Consider the following 16,295-nt stretch of genomic DNA (forward strand, 5'->3'; position numbering starts at 1 on the left):
TGTCCCATGGCAGGGGGGAAAAACAGATACAACTGGCCCGCCACTTAAAGCAAGGGTTCTGTTCCAGGTGCCCATGCACAAAAGCAAAGTTGTGTGGTCAGGAACCCCCAGAACTGTCCCTCCCCCCCCCCCCATACAAGGCAAGGGCTGTTTACCAGGCTCTGGGAGCTTCCCACTATCTTCCCAAATCCTGGTAAGCAAGGAAAAATTGCTGGGTGCACAGGAGGGGGAAATAAACAGCTGGGAATGGAATGTTTACCTCGCTCTCCATTTATGCATTTACCATCACCACCACCCCAAATATATATATATATATATATAAGGTGGGCATAAGATATGGGCCCAACCTTACCTCTATCATGCCCACATTTCCACCTTACCCTGACGCTAGTAGGGAGTTACTTATTATTAGTAAAGTGACTGGGGTAGGAAGGGCTAAACACTTCCTCCCAGCTCCACTACTATGATTGCCATCCGAGCACCCTGAAAACTGCTCTTTCAAAAGAAAAAAGAAAAGAAAAAATGAATGGCAGGAAATCTGATAATGGCTCTCCTGTGTCCTGTGTAACTTTGCCCTCAGCTGGATAATAAAGGGCAGAAGATTTAGGCAGAATTAAAGGGAATAGCCATTCAAACCAGGGCACCTGTTATTCTACTCAAACCATTCCAATAAACCCAAAGGGACCTGCCACAAAAAGGGTCTGGACTGAGAAGCAGAATCTGGCACACAGCATATACTGCCCAATGCTGGATTAAGCTATGCTAATTGCAGAGTTTTCTGATTAAGTGGCATATAAATCTTTCTAAATAAATAAAAGGCTTCTTGCAAAATAAATAATAATAATTAAAAAAAAAGCTTGAGTATCTCAAATTTCCACGTCTGCAGTAAATTATAAACACGTTCCTTCTCTGCCTTTTGGATAAATGTTTCATCTCTCACACCATCCCCTTTCTGACATCACTGAGGAGGCACTTTCATTTTTTAATCTTATAAATTAAACAATTTGTTCAACTAACTCCTTTAACTGTACAGTTACTAGGGAGCATTTTCATATTCTGTGGCTCCCTCCGAAATCGGCAGGGACCATTCACTTCACTTGGCTCAGATTCTGAGTAGACCATTCAACATGGCTTCAATCATGCACTGCAGTAACTTTTTTTAATAAAAAAAAAAAATTGGTCATTAGTACAGATGTTGAATCTGTTGACCAGTTTTTGCCAAGCTGTGTCTGCCCTTTCGTGCTCTGCCAGCATGCACAGCAGCCCAAGCAGAGCACCCAAATCACCAAATGTGATTTATTTTTAAGTCCTTAAGAGGGCCTAATTTGAGCTTTCAAGAACCACCCCCATCACCCCCCAAGACCAACCAAGTTAGCATCTTCTTCCAAGTTCTCCACAGACTGTCTCTGCATATGGATTGAATTGTTTTGACAGGAAACAAAGGGCATCCTTCAGGAATCTGTTTCCACCTATTTTCTTAACAGCAAGTCCCCTGAAAACCAGGAGTTGCAGCAAAACCTCCTGGAGTGAAGAATGTCCCCGTTGCAGGAGCTGCTCATTAACGCCAAAAAGGGCTTCCAAAAACTGAAAGCTGCCCCCATCCTATTCCACCCACTCGCTTGTTTCACCATCTCACCAATTCTCTCACCTCTCCTTCCTGCCCTGACACCACTCTTCTTGCGCTAGCCTTGAAAATTCTCTGCTTTTCATTTATTTGGCACCCATTCTCACCGGTCTTATTAATGTCTACATTCCCCTTATCTGCCTTTGGGTGAGCTTCTTGAAAAGGAGACCCGCCCGAATGGGTGGCATCTTTTGCTTTTACTGCCCCTGGAATGGTGTGATGAGTTTTACATTTCATTTTGTGATGGGACATCTTGCCAAGAGACTCCATCTCTTCACAATGGTTTGCTTTAAAGAACTGTGGTTCATCATCAGACAAATTGTTTCCGGAATATCTCTTTCTGTTGTTTTTCCGATCAGCTTCCCTCTCCTCATCACTAGATGTCCATTTGACTCTTTGTTCTTCACCCCTTACTTTGCTGCTGGTTCTTTTGTATGTTGTCCTAAGCTTTAGCTTGGAGTGCCTTGCTGATTCACAGTACTCAGAGCGTGAGAAGAAACTGTGTTTGCTGCATTCAATACCTTGAGCACCACAACAATCATTTTGGACAGAAATCGACAAATCTCTCACCATTTTCTGACCGAAGGGTGACACCTTGCAGCCACCACCATTTTTTCTTTCTTTTTTGCTTCGTGACTCATTAAGTGCCTCACTGAAGGATTCAGAATCACTGCTGATCTCTTCCAATACATCCTTCAATTTATTCACACGGCCAACTAGCTTGTGTGAGGCCATAGCCACCATTTCAGTGTCTTCTACTTGAGATTTTCTATCATGAGCTGCACTTACTAGGACACGACTATTCAATTTACCACGCAGCGTTCCTTCTTGAGCCTCATTTGACAGATCTTTGCCCCGATAATTTTTGGCAAACGCCCTAGCACATGCCTGTCTTTTTGGCATAACCTCGGGTTCCTCATCCATTACTTCCCAGTTATCACTACGTCTGGAGCTTTTCTCTTGGGTATTTGGTACACAAATCAAATCCGTCATGCACTGCCTATCTTTGTTCTGCAGGTTAATCTGGAAGCTGTCCTTATTGAAATACACCACCCTCTGCCACTGAGACTTACTCGCTGGGTTATCCACCCTTGGAAAGTCCCGTGCATATTCTGGGGTTTGATAGTAGTTGAGTAAATAATGTGTGAATTCATCAGTTTCATATGCTTTGGGCTTCCTGAATTCTCTCTCCCTGGAATCTTTAGGGGAGCACCCAAACGAGCGGCTGTCATGGGGGCTGTGTGTTACGTAGGTGGTGATGGTTTCAGCGACTGGCCTGTTCAAAGTATTTCTCCAAAACGGATCAGGTAATGGAGGCAACTTAAATGGAATGTGCTGCTGCTGCTGCTGCTTCTCCTCAATAAAAGCATCCGCCAACTGAGCTGACTGACACTTGGATTCTCTCTTATTCTTCGACTCTTGTTGCCCAAGGCAGTTTACTTGTTCCTTTGGTGCATTCTGTATCTGAGATGCAAAGGAGCAATTCTCCCTTTTGATTTCAAGATTCAGCAGAGGGCCCCCTATTTGCTCGGATGCTTGTGCAACGTCCTGGAGGGGGGGAATAAAAGAAAGAATTATAGCGCAACAGAACAAGGGACTTGAGCAGAAAGCAAATACGGGTAAATCAGCAAAGCCTAATGATAAATGATTTTATGTACAATTTGGGCTAGTCAAAGACTCTTCAGTGCCTAAGACAGGAAATCCAAATGGCATCCACCCACCCAGGTCAAACAAGCCAGAATGCACCTGGTGTGTGGCCAGAAGCTCTTGGACTACAACTCCTATCATGTCAAATGGCCTGGGATTGCAGGAGTTGGAGTCCAAGAGCAGTTGGAGGACAACATGGATGGATTACTTTGTCCTAGTGATTCTACTAAAATGCAAAAGCTGCATAAAAGCATTGTTGTGTTTTAACAGCTCGTCCCCACCCCCATAAAAAGGGACTTATGCATAACCTTCCTGTGGGTTGTACCTCATGGGTGAAATCTGCCTCCCTCCCTGCCAGTCTTAGCAAGACCCAAAATACACTGCTTGGGAAACACACTTAAGACTTCATGTCTCTGCTGTTTGAGGCGGTTCAATTTTTCCAGAAAGGAAACCTGTGTTTTTTGTTTTTTAAATGCCAATTCACTTCAAACCACATCTTAAAAGGCTCACAAAGCTGCACAAATCATAGCCTTTAAGATACAAGCCAGCTTGATTTTCCTGTTTTCAGAGGAAAAATAATTATTAATGAAAGTCACTTGCCATAGGCAATAGTCAAATTGCCGGTTTATTTGCTTTCGCTTTTTTAATGATAACTTTGGAGTCGTTCTACTAAAATAATCACCCCACACAAGAAAGCAAGTTTCAGCCCCACCTCAATAATTCACAGCAATTTCCTATATGAAAAGAGAACTTCCACCAACAAGCATTTGTATGATCTTTTATCACAGGATGAAAAGAAGAAGTTATCAAAAGCCTTACATCTTGCTTTACTTAAATCGCTTCATTCTCAAAGTCAACATGTAAATCTCCCAGTGCACCCAGTTCAGTGCCTCAAAATGTGGTGTGCCTTGGATGTGGAAACTGAGAAACCTACTGCCCACTTGTGGCGAACTCTGCTATCATATATGCCTACAGTTGTCCACAACTTATTACATATATTTTTAAAAAAACATTAAAAAAACCACCCTTAGAATATTTTGAAAATTATATCCTTACTTTTACTTTGTTTAAGAGCAGGGAAAGCAGCCTCATGGACTCCTCTCTTTTCTGAGCTAAATCGTGTTTCTTCTCTTCCCAATTGGGCATCTTCTCTGTCCATAAATCTTCCGCATCTGTTACCTTCCGCTGCTTTTTTGGGCGTTTTGTATCCCAATCTATCTTCCTTTGCCCATGTCTCTTGTGCTTATACTTCCTCTTTCCTTCTCCAGTTTTCTTTTCTTCATCATTGCGTCGTTTTCTAGGCAATTATTGATATGGGACAATTTAGGTGCGGGAGGGAAATAATTTTACAGTTTTAACCCTTGCAAGGTAGAAGGGAAGATAAGGAGGTAACAGGAAGGGCTTCCACCCTTGAAATCTGTTTGGACACAAGAGAGAACACTTCCTACAAATTTGTGTTTTGGAATGTAAACATATATACTTCACACATTCTAAGGAGATGCAAAATGTTTGAAGATAACCTCAGGGCAGCTCTCTCTTGAAACATCTTCTGGTCCTAACATTTCCCAGTACTGCATCTAAAGTTACATGAGCTATTTCAAACACTGCCATAAACCATGGTTTATCATGACAATAATGAACCTAGTCTCACAACCCTGTGCCTGCACCCGGTCCTTCAACGGTGTGGCACTTTTGCTCAGTGGCACACCTACATTTTGAACTGTTATGCGGGCCCCTACACAATCGGCAACAAGGTCTGGGTACCCACTGTTATCTGCAACGGGGTATTCCGTGGCAGATCACCATACACACACACACACACACACACACACTTAAAAATGTTAACTGCTACATCTCAGATTTTGATTAAAATTACTATACTGGACAGATTATCTCACATGTCAAAATCACTGGTGTGAAAAAAAATAATCCTATGCCTTATAGTTTTTGAGTTATGGGAGGAATGCTATATACAGTGGTACCTTGGGTTACATACGCTTCAGGTTACAGACTCCGCTAACCCAGAAATAGTGCTTCTGGATAAGAACTTTGCTTCAGGATAAGAACAGAAATCATGCTCCGGCGGTGTGGCGGCGGCAGCAGGAGGCCCCATTAGCTAAAGTGGTGCTTCAGGTTAAGAACAGTTTCAGGTTAAGAACAGACCTCCAGAACGAATTAAGTACTTAACTCGAGGTACCACTGTACATGTGTGGATAAACTCGTTTCTGGGGACCCTCCAAGATTAGGGTCCCTGAAGCTTAGATCCGCCACTGCTTTTGCTATTTTAGATTAGTGATGTGGTTCTTCTGGACTGATTGAAAAGCAAGGATAATTTGCACTGAATACATTTCTGATGCCAATACAATGAACCTGAGCAATCCCTGGGCAATAGCGAAATGGATGAAGACAAACAAGCTGAGCTTGGATCCTGGCAAAACAGAGGCACTGTGGGTGAGCAGCTCCCTTGTCTGAGAAATTGGTCAGTTCCTACCATGGATGAGGTTGCACTGTCCCTGAAGGAGAAGGTTCACAGACTGAGGTGCTTCCAGATCCACCTACATCACTGGAGGCCCAGGTAGCCTCAGCAGCTGGCAACGCCCTTTACCAACTACAGCTGGTTCATCAGCTGTGGCCATTCCTGGACTGGGAAAGCCTTGCCACAGTAGTTCATGTGTTGGTTACATCAATACAGTCATACCTTGGGTTGAAGTAGCTTCGGGATAAGTATTTTTGGGTTGTTTTATCTTTTGGTAAACCTCTTTGAAGTTTTTGGTTTTTTTACAATCAAGCGGTCTACAGTGGTGCCCCGCAAGATGAATGCCTCGCAAGACGGAAAACACGCTAGACGAAAGGGTTTTCCGTTTTGGAGGCGCTTCTATGGGCTTGCTTCGCAAGACGAAAATGTCTTGCGAGTTCCTGCGGGGTTTTTTCCTTTCCCCCCCTTTTTCTAAGCCGCTAAGCTGCTTATCTGCTTATCCGCTAAGCCAATAAGCCGCTAAAAGCCGCTAAGCCGCTAAGCCGCCAATGGGCTTGCTTCGCAAGACGAAAAAACCGCTAGACGAAGAGACTCGCGGAACGGATTCTTTTCGTCTTGCGAGGCACCACTGTATAAATTTTACGAAATGATTAGTAAATAAAAATCTAGTACAGTGGTACCCTGGGTTAAGAACTTAATTCATTCTGGAGGTCAGTTGTTAACCCGAAACTGTTCTTAACCGGAGGTACCACTTTAGCTAATGGGGACTCCCGCTACCACCGCCACACGATTTCTGTTCTCATCCTGAAGTGAAGTTCTTAACCTGAGGTACTATTTCTGGGTTAGCGGAGTCTGTAACCTGAAGCATCTGTACCCCAAGGTACCACTGTATAGCATGTTCACTTATATTTGTTTTTAAAAAAGCTAAGAAACCCATCTTAAACTTTTCTCCCCAATTCTTACAGAATAGTTTCTACATGTCGTTAATGTTCCTTCATTCCTGCTGCACTGTTAGTGTGTTCATACCTGCAATACTGATAACCTAACAACTTTCTTCCGCCCTTCACTGGCTTCATTATAATGATGCCAAACGCTAGGATTATTCCCCATCACTCCTGAACAGGCATCATTATTACTACTCAGGGAGTGCTCAGATGCACTATGAAAGCTAACAGATTATATACAAACACTTTCACCTTCCCCAGCTCAAGAAAAGAAATAAGACACTCGTCTGGAAGCCTTGTGCATTTGCTGACCTCGGCTCTTCTTTTTTACAGTCAGAGCTACAGACCACTTTGCTTTCAATTTAATCATTGTTCCTAACCTCCAGTCAACATTTCTATGTCTCCACAGGCCACAAAAATGGTCTCAAGATACAGAATGCAGATCTAAGCAGTTCTGACCTTGTAAGTTGCTGAGCCCTACTACAGACTGAACAGAGCAGCTAATTCCCAAACTCTGTGCTGTGTGAAAACTGCTAGTATGTCACATGAGCATATATAATGCTCCTGTGAGTTCAAAAGTACCCAGCCACAGAAGAGGATGCTTCTGGTATATGTGTGAGTCACTACTCTGATCTTTCCTCCTCCTAACCTGTCACTGGATGTAAATGGATCATTCTACCACTCCTCATGGAGTAACATAGAACGTCCTGGTCTGAGAGGTCTGTTGTGTCTGTGCATGAATCACTGCTCTGACCTTGCCGTCTTCTAGCTAGGAGGGCCCTTCTAAAGGCAGGTGAATTGTAACGTACATAGTATAAACGTAGACCTTTTCCAGGAGCATGAATGAAGCACGTCTCTCCAAATTTAATTCGGAGAAAGTGTGCCAGAGTTCTCATAAAGCCTGAGAAGCATTGCAGAAAGGATTTTGTAAGGGTTCTATAGGCCAGAACGATTCCTGATGAGAAAAAATATTTTGTAAAATCCTTGTTGATTTTTTAGGAAACAATTTTGGTGCGCAGCCAACTCAGACTTCTGTACATACTGGTGGCTCTCAATGTATGGAGGAGCTATGTACCAGGGATAGCACCTAAAGCCAAAATTGTGTGTAGTCAAAACACATTGCAACTGGGCTTGCCCAAGTCTTTTTTTCCCCAGACACTCACCCATTTTCTGCCCTGCCTTTGTTAATTTTTTTTTTCCTACCTCATAAAGCTAAACGCACACAAGTTTAATGAGCATACGTTGCAAATTACCTGTAACAGGAAATCCCTGGGCCTGAGGGTCTGCATTTTATATCCTAATTGCTAAATAGTCTTTAAAAAGGGGAGGGGTGAAATAAAGTCTTGCAAAAGCTGAATTTGTTGAGAGTTTCGTAAATCTAGTGTTACTATTTCAGTCTTTTGGCATAACAACTTTTGTTCTGAATGCAACAAAGAAGGTGGAGCCCAAGGCTCCCTGCAGAATAAGAACATATGTGCTCAGATGTAATCTGGCATTGAAGAAGCCCTCTGGAGAGCTAAGGAAGGTTGAGAAAACAAGTAGTGACACACATTTATCTTTGAACTCAGCAGCAAAACCTAAAAACCAAATTATATTATATTCTCTCACAAAAATTGATCTAACTTCAGTGTAGGCATAATGCTGTTATACAGAATTTCAGCAATTGATAAAACAAACTGCAAAAAAAGGTCTTTTGCAACTATGCGCCTAAGGTTCATCCTCATACAGAACCGTCACTTGTTATCTATTAACGTAAAGCAAAGGACATATTGCCCTTTCACTGAAGGCAAGTTTCTATTTGTTAATTACCATGAGGAGGCAACTCTGAACTAATAGAAAAGAACTAAGCATCTATGGAAAAATTCATGCAGCTATATAACCAACAGCTAAAATGGCAAAAATATCCTTTTTAAACTCCTTTTTTGTTCCCCTTGGCAGAATCAGGAAGTCTTTGAACAGTAAAATGGCAGAATTTGGAGTCTGCTGGATTTTCAGTCGCCCAATAACAGCTACCTGAAGGAGCGTCTCCACCCGCATCGTTCAGCCAGGACACTGAGGTCCAGTTTTGAGGGCCTTCTGGTGGTTCCCTCTCTGCAAGAAGCAAAGCTACAGGGAACCAGGCAGAGGGCCTTCCCGGTAGTGGCTCCTGCCCTGTGGAACGCCCTCCCATCAGATGTCAAGGAAATAAACAACTATCTGACTTTTAGAAGACGTATGAAGGCAGCCTTGTATAGGGAAGTTTTTAATGTTTGATTTTTGTATGTGTTTTTAATATTATGTTTGGAGCCGCCCAGTGTGGCTGAGGAAACCCAGCCGGATGGGTGGGGTATAGATCATTATATTATTATTATTATTATTATTATTATTATTATTATTATTACCTGATAGAAACATGTTTTGAATAGCAGGACATGAAATTAGTAACCAGATAGTAATCCCATGGCCAAAAGTTGGACTGCTTATATCTTGCTAGTTTTCTCCAGTAATCTAGATGTCTTTACTATCAAGTTTACACCTACAGATACTGTTCTGAGTTTGTGGATGCCAGACTCTTCTAATCCCTGGAACTAGCAAATGTTCAAAACTACTCAAACCAAGCTAGCCTCCTAGTAAGGAGAGCAAAGGGGGGGGTGTCTGTGGAAGGCAGAGTTTAGGAGTGATAATCTAGAAGTAAAGCTGCAGGCTAGAAAGCTAGAGAGGCAGAGCACAATGTTTGGTGTCTACTAAATCTAAGGCTATGGCTATGGTCACTCTCTTGGGGTGTTAATGCTGTGAACCCCTCCATCGTAGGTTCAGGCTGCATATATGTGTAAATAAACCATATATCCTAAAGACATACAGTCCCCACTGTGCCTCATTTCCAAAAGAAAACACAAACCCTGGGTTAAGCACCCGGAACCCCTGGAATCTCATGCTGATCGGAGATTGGGATGGCTTGTAACACTATTAACAGCTGCAGATAAAACATGAAGTGAGAAACAGTGTTTTGATGTTTGCAGCCTTCTGTTAAAAGTCCTTCAGCTTTATCAGTTTCACTGAAATGTACTTTAGGGAAGACAGTAAAATAATCATGGTTATTTGAATGCTACAGGAGCACACAATTTAGTACCAGGTAAACAAATTAATTTCCCAAGACTCAACTTTCATTTGTTTGTTTTAAAAGAAATGTTTCTAGCCCTCATGGCAAGGAGCATATTATGTATAAATGCCTGCTGAAATCTCGGGAGGCAGAAAGGTGTCTGGAAAAGATTTCAAGTACTTGGGGGGCAAATTTTCCATTATCTCACATAGATATCCCAATAACTAAACAAAATCTGAATTATGCATAACTAATAAAATGGCTAAAAAAGGGAAAGTACGCAGATTTTCTCTCCTTGCATAAACTTAGGTAAGTCACAAGGTCCAGCTGATTTTGGTACACAATGTCAGCTGCCATTATGCAAAGAAAAGGTATGGAGCCCCCACAGCCACAAAAAACAATCCTCTTATCTCAGTTTCCCCACTAACAGGGTATGCTCAATCTTCTCTTTAAGAGAAAAAAGAAAAAGCCACAGAGATTCCTCACCTTTCAATCCCTTTTCCCCCTCTGTCTTCGTTCCTCTTTCGCGCTCTCTCTAGTTTTTGCAGAGTTGTTTTTTCCAGGTTTCTCTGATTTACAGCAGTATCACTGAAATGATCAGTAGTATCAGACGTCACCTGTTTAAAAATCAAAGAAGTACAAATTGTAGTATCGCTCACTCAAGCATACAAAATCTACAAGGTCTCCAGAGCCAATTTCAAGATCTCAAATAGAACACAGGGAGCTTTAACAGCATCGGGACATTCCCTAAACCACTTTGGCTCAACTATCTCCATACCAGAAAGAAGGCCTTTGCTATGCAGTCCAACACAGATGACATAGGGGTGGCAGGGAGACTCATGCTCAAGTAAAGGAACTTGTGCTACTGAGAAATAACTGCTTGTGATTGTAACCCAGCATGAACACAAACACTTCCCACCTGGTCCCTATGCCACACTGCAAGCTTCTATTTTTGGAGCTGGGGATTGGAATTATAAAGGCAGTTTAAAGGTTCAGTTGGGATAGGGTGTAAACAGAATACAGGTGTCATGTGAAGGTACCCATGGGATATCCCTAAGGCTCTGAAAACCAGCTGTTATTTGCCCTCAATTTTAAAATGAGAATTGGGCATCTTTCAAACCTCTCCCATATTAAAAACCACAGTGCTGAAAATGAAAAGAACTAAAAGGTGTCCGTGTGACTAGGCTACATACATTTAATAAAATCAAATCCAAGTAATTTAAGAGGTGAACAAAGTGAAATTATTTTCAAAGCTGCAATTGTATACCCATTAAAGACCAAACATGCAAATAATGCTAAAAGATATTCCAGTTAGGTAGCCCCAGAAAAATGTATATTTTTTAGGAAGTTGTGAGTAATCATTCAAAGTTTCTGTATATGGAAGCAGATGCCCCATATAAAGAAGACCAAACCTGTCAAAACCATATGGCAGCGGCGGCGGGGGGGGGGGTGAATTGTGCTCTTCAGTTCTGCTCCAGTGAGTTGTGAGACCCCTTGCAACAGCATGGAAGTGGGTATAGGAGGTTGTAGGAGAGATAGGCAAACATCTCTTCACCTCCTCTTCCATTAGTGCTGGCTTCTGCAAGATTCTTCCACGAACGGAAGGACTCCTGTTTCCTAAAGAATGTGGTTTCCAGAGGTTGTTGAATTGGAGCTCCCATCAACTTTGTGCCAATATGGCTAATGGTCAAGGATGACAAAAGCTGTAGCCCAGCAGCCTTGGAGATCCACAGGTTCCCCATCCCTGGCACAACACAAAAACTCTGGTGCCACCTGAAAGGGTGGCAGATTAATTGTGGAAAATGACTCCCACCATCAGATGCATGAAAAATTTAATTCAGCATATCCTTTCATGGGACTAGATTCCACATCACTAGGCACTTCCACCTATGGTAGAAAATAGTTCATAATGCCTATGCCAAAATAAAACTGCCAGCCTTTCAGGTGGCATAAGACTTGGAAGTTTTTACAGCAATAGACTAAAAATAGCTACTCCTAAGCAATACTTCTTACCTTGATGTAACATGCAAGAGCTTTTCCATCATCCCCTTTAAACACCAGCTTCATTCCCTTAAATGTCTCCATAGCTTTTGAACAAGATGTGGACTCCTGGTACTGGACAAAAGCTTCAAATGTCCGCAGGTTCAAAAGGGAACGCAAAGTCAAATTATTCATGCGTCCTCCCACCACTTCTTCCCTATAAGGGTCAAGCATAGGGATATCTATGTTCTTGATCTTCCCAAAATTTTCAAACACTGCTCTCAAGATATCTTCCCTTGGTGATTCACTACCTGAGCCTTTCACTGCAAACCATTTGCATGGCAATCCTTCCAAATAGATGCAACCAGGACTATCCTTGCTTTGCTCTGCTAAGTCTTCCTCTGGCAATTCTCTAGTGGGTTCCAACTCCTCAGGAGCTGGCGGATTGGAAGGTGGCTCCATGACAACCACTTGCAAATCATCTTTGAAGCCACTGAGGTTTATCATCTTGCCATGAAGCTTTTCCTTCAGCCTACAAAACACGCGATTGGTGTCTGCCTCTCCCTCACACAGAATGAAACCCTTAGTGTTCTTGGTAACCTTAACACTGGCGAACCGGTCTGGACAAACCATTTTCTTCAGCTTTTCAATCACTTCCCACTTTGGGACTATGTAGGTAGGTCCGGTGGGTTCTGGAAGCACTATACAGATTGTCATTTTCACTACTGGCATAAGATATAGTCGATGAAAAGCACAGAACTCCACAGTTTCTGAGGTATCATATACTACAGTGTGATTCATGATGTCCAGAGGTCCTTTAGAAAAACAATTAAAGAGGAGCAGTTATGATAAAGAGCAAATAAAGAATGCTCCTTTATATTCTAAATAGTTACTAGGGTCAGCTGCTTGCACCATGCAAACAATGCAAGGTGACATTAAACACACCTCTTTCAAGCTGGACCTGTTTTCCAAATTTCTGACAAGTACACTATTTTCTGAATTAAAATTAGAGGCACATTTAGACCTAAAACTGTTTGCTCTTGCAGAATGACCCTATCTTTGCAAATTTACTTTGAATGAAGGGCCTTTTATTTCAATGGAGCTCACTGCGATTGCAACCTTGCTTGTTTGCTGTTTTAAAGGTTATCTTCTAAAAGCACAAAATATCTTTAAAATGATATACAGTCATCTTAGAAATGGCATACAATCATCCTAAAGTGTTGGTAGGGAAGAGATATAATACACACTGTGAGGAGTGTTAAATACAACACACAGTCCCAATAGGATCTCTTATTGAACTACGGAAGAGTCTGAAATTAAATCCAAACTCCCAGCAATACGCACACACATGAAAAACTATGCAGATACAAAAAAAGCATTTGCAGCTGAAATACACACCACTCCTGGATAAATCACTAAGCATGTCACAGAATGCCAACCAAGAACCAATTTGAAAGAAACCCAGTAAGATAACCAAGAAACCAAGTGAGATAAAATACACACTCGTGGCACGTTGCAAACTATGTTTACACAGATATGAATTCCACTGGTCTTACTCCCTAGCAAGTGTAATCAGGACTACACCCTTCAAGCTCTAATAGCCATGAAAGAATTGCAGCTAATGTATCCAAGCTCTCTTTAAAATTAAAATTGAACTGATGGGGAAATGGTATAAAAATATTTTAACGAAGTCTAAAACAAACTACACAAAAACTGCTTTCTGAAACTTTACACATCTACAAATATCTATAAACACTGCTTAGTAATTCTAGCAAATGGGTACTTTAGGAAAAGTCTCTAGACTTAACTAAGCTATTTCCAATACATGAGAACATGTAAACTGCACAAGTCAAACATTCTTTTCTGTTAAAAATAAAATAACTATTGCTTTTAAAGAGCATCTGCAGTAATCAAAAACCATTCTGTCTTCTTAGAGAACCCACAGTCAAGTCAAGCAATGCAGTTTCTGTGTTACATGCATGAACTAGTTTCCATTAACATGGCAAATAAATGCTTCCACAATTCACTCACAACTATGTCAAGTTTCAAGGCAAGATACACACACTGTATATGTGTATTTACTGCTTCATTTATAACAAAGGTCAAGTGCATAAGATGTCTACACTCCAAGTTTAGTTTAACATAACTTAGGGAAATCTGTTCCTCACACTCCATGCAATAATTAATTACACACCTTGGAATGCAGTTTACTTCGAAAGGCAATATAATCCAGTTAATTTTTTTTTATCTTGAGATTTTCTGGCTTTTCAGAATACAAGTCATGAATTCCATTCCTCCACACTGTAGTGTGTTTCCCTTCTCAGTCTTCTAGTTTGTCTTTAAGCTCTGCACTAGAAATTATGATATTCCAATTTGTATAGTTTGCATTCTCTCCTAAAATGCCAAAGTTCTCAGCAGATTTATTTATTTTTTGTATTCAAGTCAGAGCATAACAAAATACTCCTCAGTCTGCTATATTAATGTGTTAGGAAAGTATACTGGCAAATCCTTGCCAGCTCTCTTCTGAGATGTCAGGGTCCAAATTGCAAGACTCAAGGGAAACTGGAGCAAATAATAAAATGCAGCTGCTGGTAAAGCCATCACCTGTTCCCATCCTTTAAAAAAACACCTGATCACAGGTGTACACCCACATGTGCTGCTGCTTATCTTGCTTCTTAATAAACATCCCAGTAAAATACATACACCCAATGAAGTTCAAACACAACGCTGAAATGGGCTATATAATGTCCTATGCCATACTTTAAAACAACAATAACCAGAAAGCATCCTATCTTAAAAATTAAAATCACACAGAAGAGAACTGGAGTGTAGCACATATAAATAACTTCTCGATAGCCTGGTAAGTGTCCAATGATGCTGGAAAAAACCTCAACTACAGTAGCAGGCTCATCTGCCTGTATCTTGGTTCCCATTGGTAAACTTGGACTGTTAGGACTTTCGTTCCACAAACAGAAGAGGAAGTTTTATGAAGCAAATCAAAAAGAAATTTGTTCCTATCTTCAATAATACTGCATGATGGTAGACACCGGAGAGGAATTTATGGCTGAGCAGAAGATTATAGTGAAAGATATATACAACCTGCACCATAATGGTCCAGCTGCAACCACATTCACACTGCATGGTGATGCAACTGACCTTTTAGCGGTTAGCAGTAGACTTGCACTAGTATTGTCATGCTGCAGTGTGGGTTGTAACATAATTCAACCCCTTCTTCCTAAACACAGGCATCCTATTTTGCTTCCATCTTCACAGTCCCTTCTCCAGAATCTGTCCACCCAACTCTGTGCATCTTCAAGGATGGCATACTGTTTTTACATAACTGTACTTTATATTACTTTAGCCTTAGAAAAAGACAAGACAGAAACACCCTCATGCTCCTCTTCCTCCTAACCACCCTTCTCATCCCTTATACAGGGACCCATCACTGTCAAAATATAATTACATTTGTTGATATGATAGGATGACATGATGCCCTTTCTTCTGCAAGCAGGAAGAGTACCGTATTCTCAGCAACTGTGCCCTGCTTGTGGCAGACCATCTGTGGAAAGGCTTGCTTTTCACCTATTCTGAAATTATTTTGGGACCATCAAATACCTTATTATTCCAGGCTTTTAAACTGATTTTACTGGTCCTATCTACTCTGAATTTTGAGTGCTGTTCTTGTGAATTTTGCTGTTCTTAGTGTGTTTTTGTTAGTTACCTATTGAAGGATTTTTAAAGATAATAAAATTATCCAAGGAGCTATTTGGTTTTATTTTTACCCTTTTATCTCCCCTGGGTCTCGGTGAGGCAAAAAAGACTAAAACACACACTGGAAATATTGTGGGGTCATGGCAGTTAGGCCAATATTATGCCAATTTATGATCAACCAAGTTCACTCTATTATGTGATCAAGCATAGTCAAGCAGAAATTTGACACTTCTCCTCAATCCAAGCCTAACATTGGCTCTTCCTAGACCCTACCAATACTTGGAGATAGCAGTTCCTGCTTCCCATAGCATATAAATCCATCCCTCCTTTCAATCTAGATATGCAGTCTTCAATCATCTGCTTCCTTCAATTCATATCTAAAAGGGGACATAGCTCCCTCTGGTGTATATGCCACAGAAAGGCACTAGAGTAAATTGTAAAACACAGTTCCCACAAATTGAGTCCATTCGGCCTCGGCCCAGTATACCTGAGTCTAAACGGCCTCGGTCCAGTATACCTGAAGGAGCGTCTCCACCCCCATCGTTCTGCCCGGACGCTGAGGTCCAGCTCTGTGGGCCTTCTGGCGGTTCCCTCATTGCAAGAAGCAAAGCTACAGGGAACCGGGCAGAGGGCTTTCTCCGTAGTGGCGCCTGCCCTGTGGAACACCCTCCCATCAGATGTCAAAGAGAAAAACAACTATCTGACATTCAGAAGACATCTTAAGGCAGCCCTGTTCAGGGAAGTTTTTAATCTGTGATATTTTAGTGTATTTTTGGTCTCTGTGGAAGCCGCCCAGAGTGGCTGGGGAAACCCAGCCAGATGGGTGGGGTTCAA

At 41.6% G+C, this 16,295-nt stretch overlaps 1 protein-coding gene across 1 annotated transcript; it reads right to left on the reverse strand.

Annotated features, from left to right (window-relative positions):
- Positions 1–1,140: 1,140 nt before the first annotated feature.
- On the reverse strand, positions 1,141–15,997 carry LOC309333931 (A-kinase anchor protein 17B-like). The gene is made up of 4 exons (XM_081847948.1): positions 11,784–15,997; positions 10,257–10,387; positions 4,328–4,568; positions 1,141–3,172 (listed from the first exon to the last, which is right to left on the reverse strand). Exons 1-4 carry the CDS (start codon positions 12,549–12,551, stop codon positions 1,625–1,627), a joined length of 2,688 nt encoding a protein of 895 aa, XP_081704074.1. The 5' UTR covers positions 12,552–15,997; the 3' UTR covers positions 1,141–1,624.
- Between the last annotated feature and the right edge of the window lie 298 nt (positions 15,998–16,295).

The sequence above is a fragment of the Podarcis erhardii genome (assembly GCF_964252035.2).
Source record: "Podarcis erhardii genome assembly, chromosome: Z".
Lineage (NCBI taxonomy): Eukaryota > Metazoa > Chordata > Lepidosauria > Squamata > Lacertidae > Podarcis > Podarcis erhardii.

Excerpts from the sequence above, each read along its gene's own strand:
- LOC309333931 (XM_081847948.1), bottom strand. The coding sequence starts at position 12,551 with ATGAATCACACTGTAGTATATGATACCTCAGAAACTGTGGAGTTCTGT. Across the intron at positions 4,569-10,256 it reads GGGGGAAAAGGGATTGAAAG|AAAACGACGCAATGATGAAG; the intron begins GTGAGGAATCTC and ends ATAATTGCCTAG. Across the intron at positions 3,173-4,327 it reads TGCTCTTAAACAAAGTAAAA|GACGTTGCACAAGCATCCGA; the intron begins GTAAGGATATAA and ends CCCCCCCTCCAG.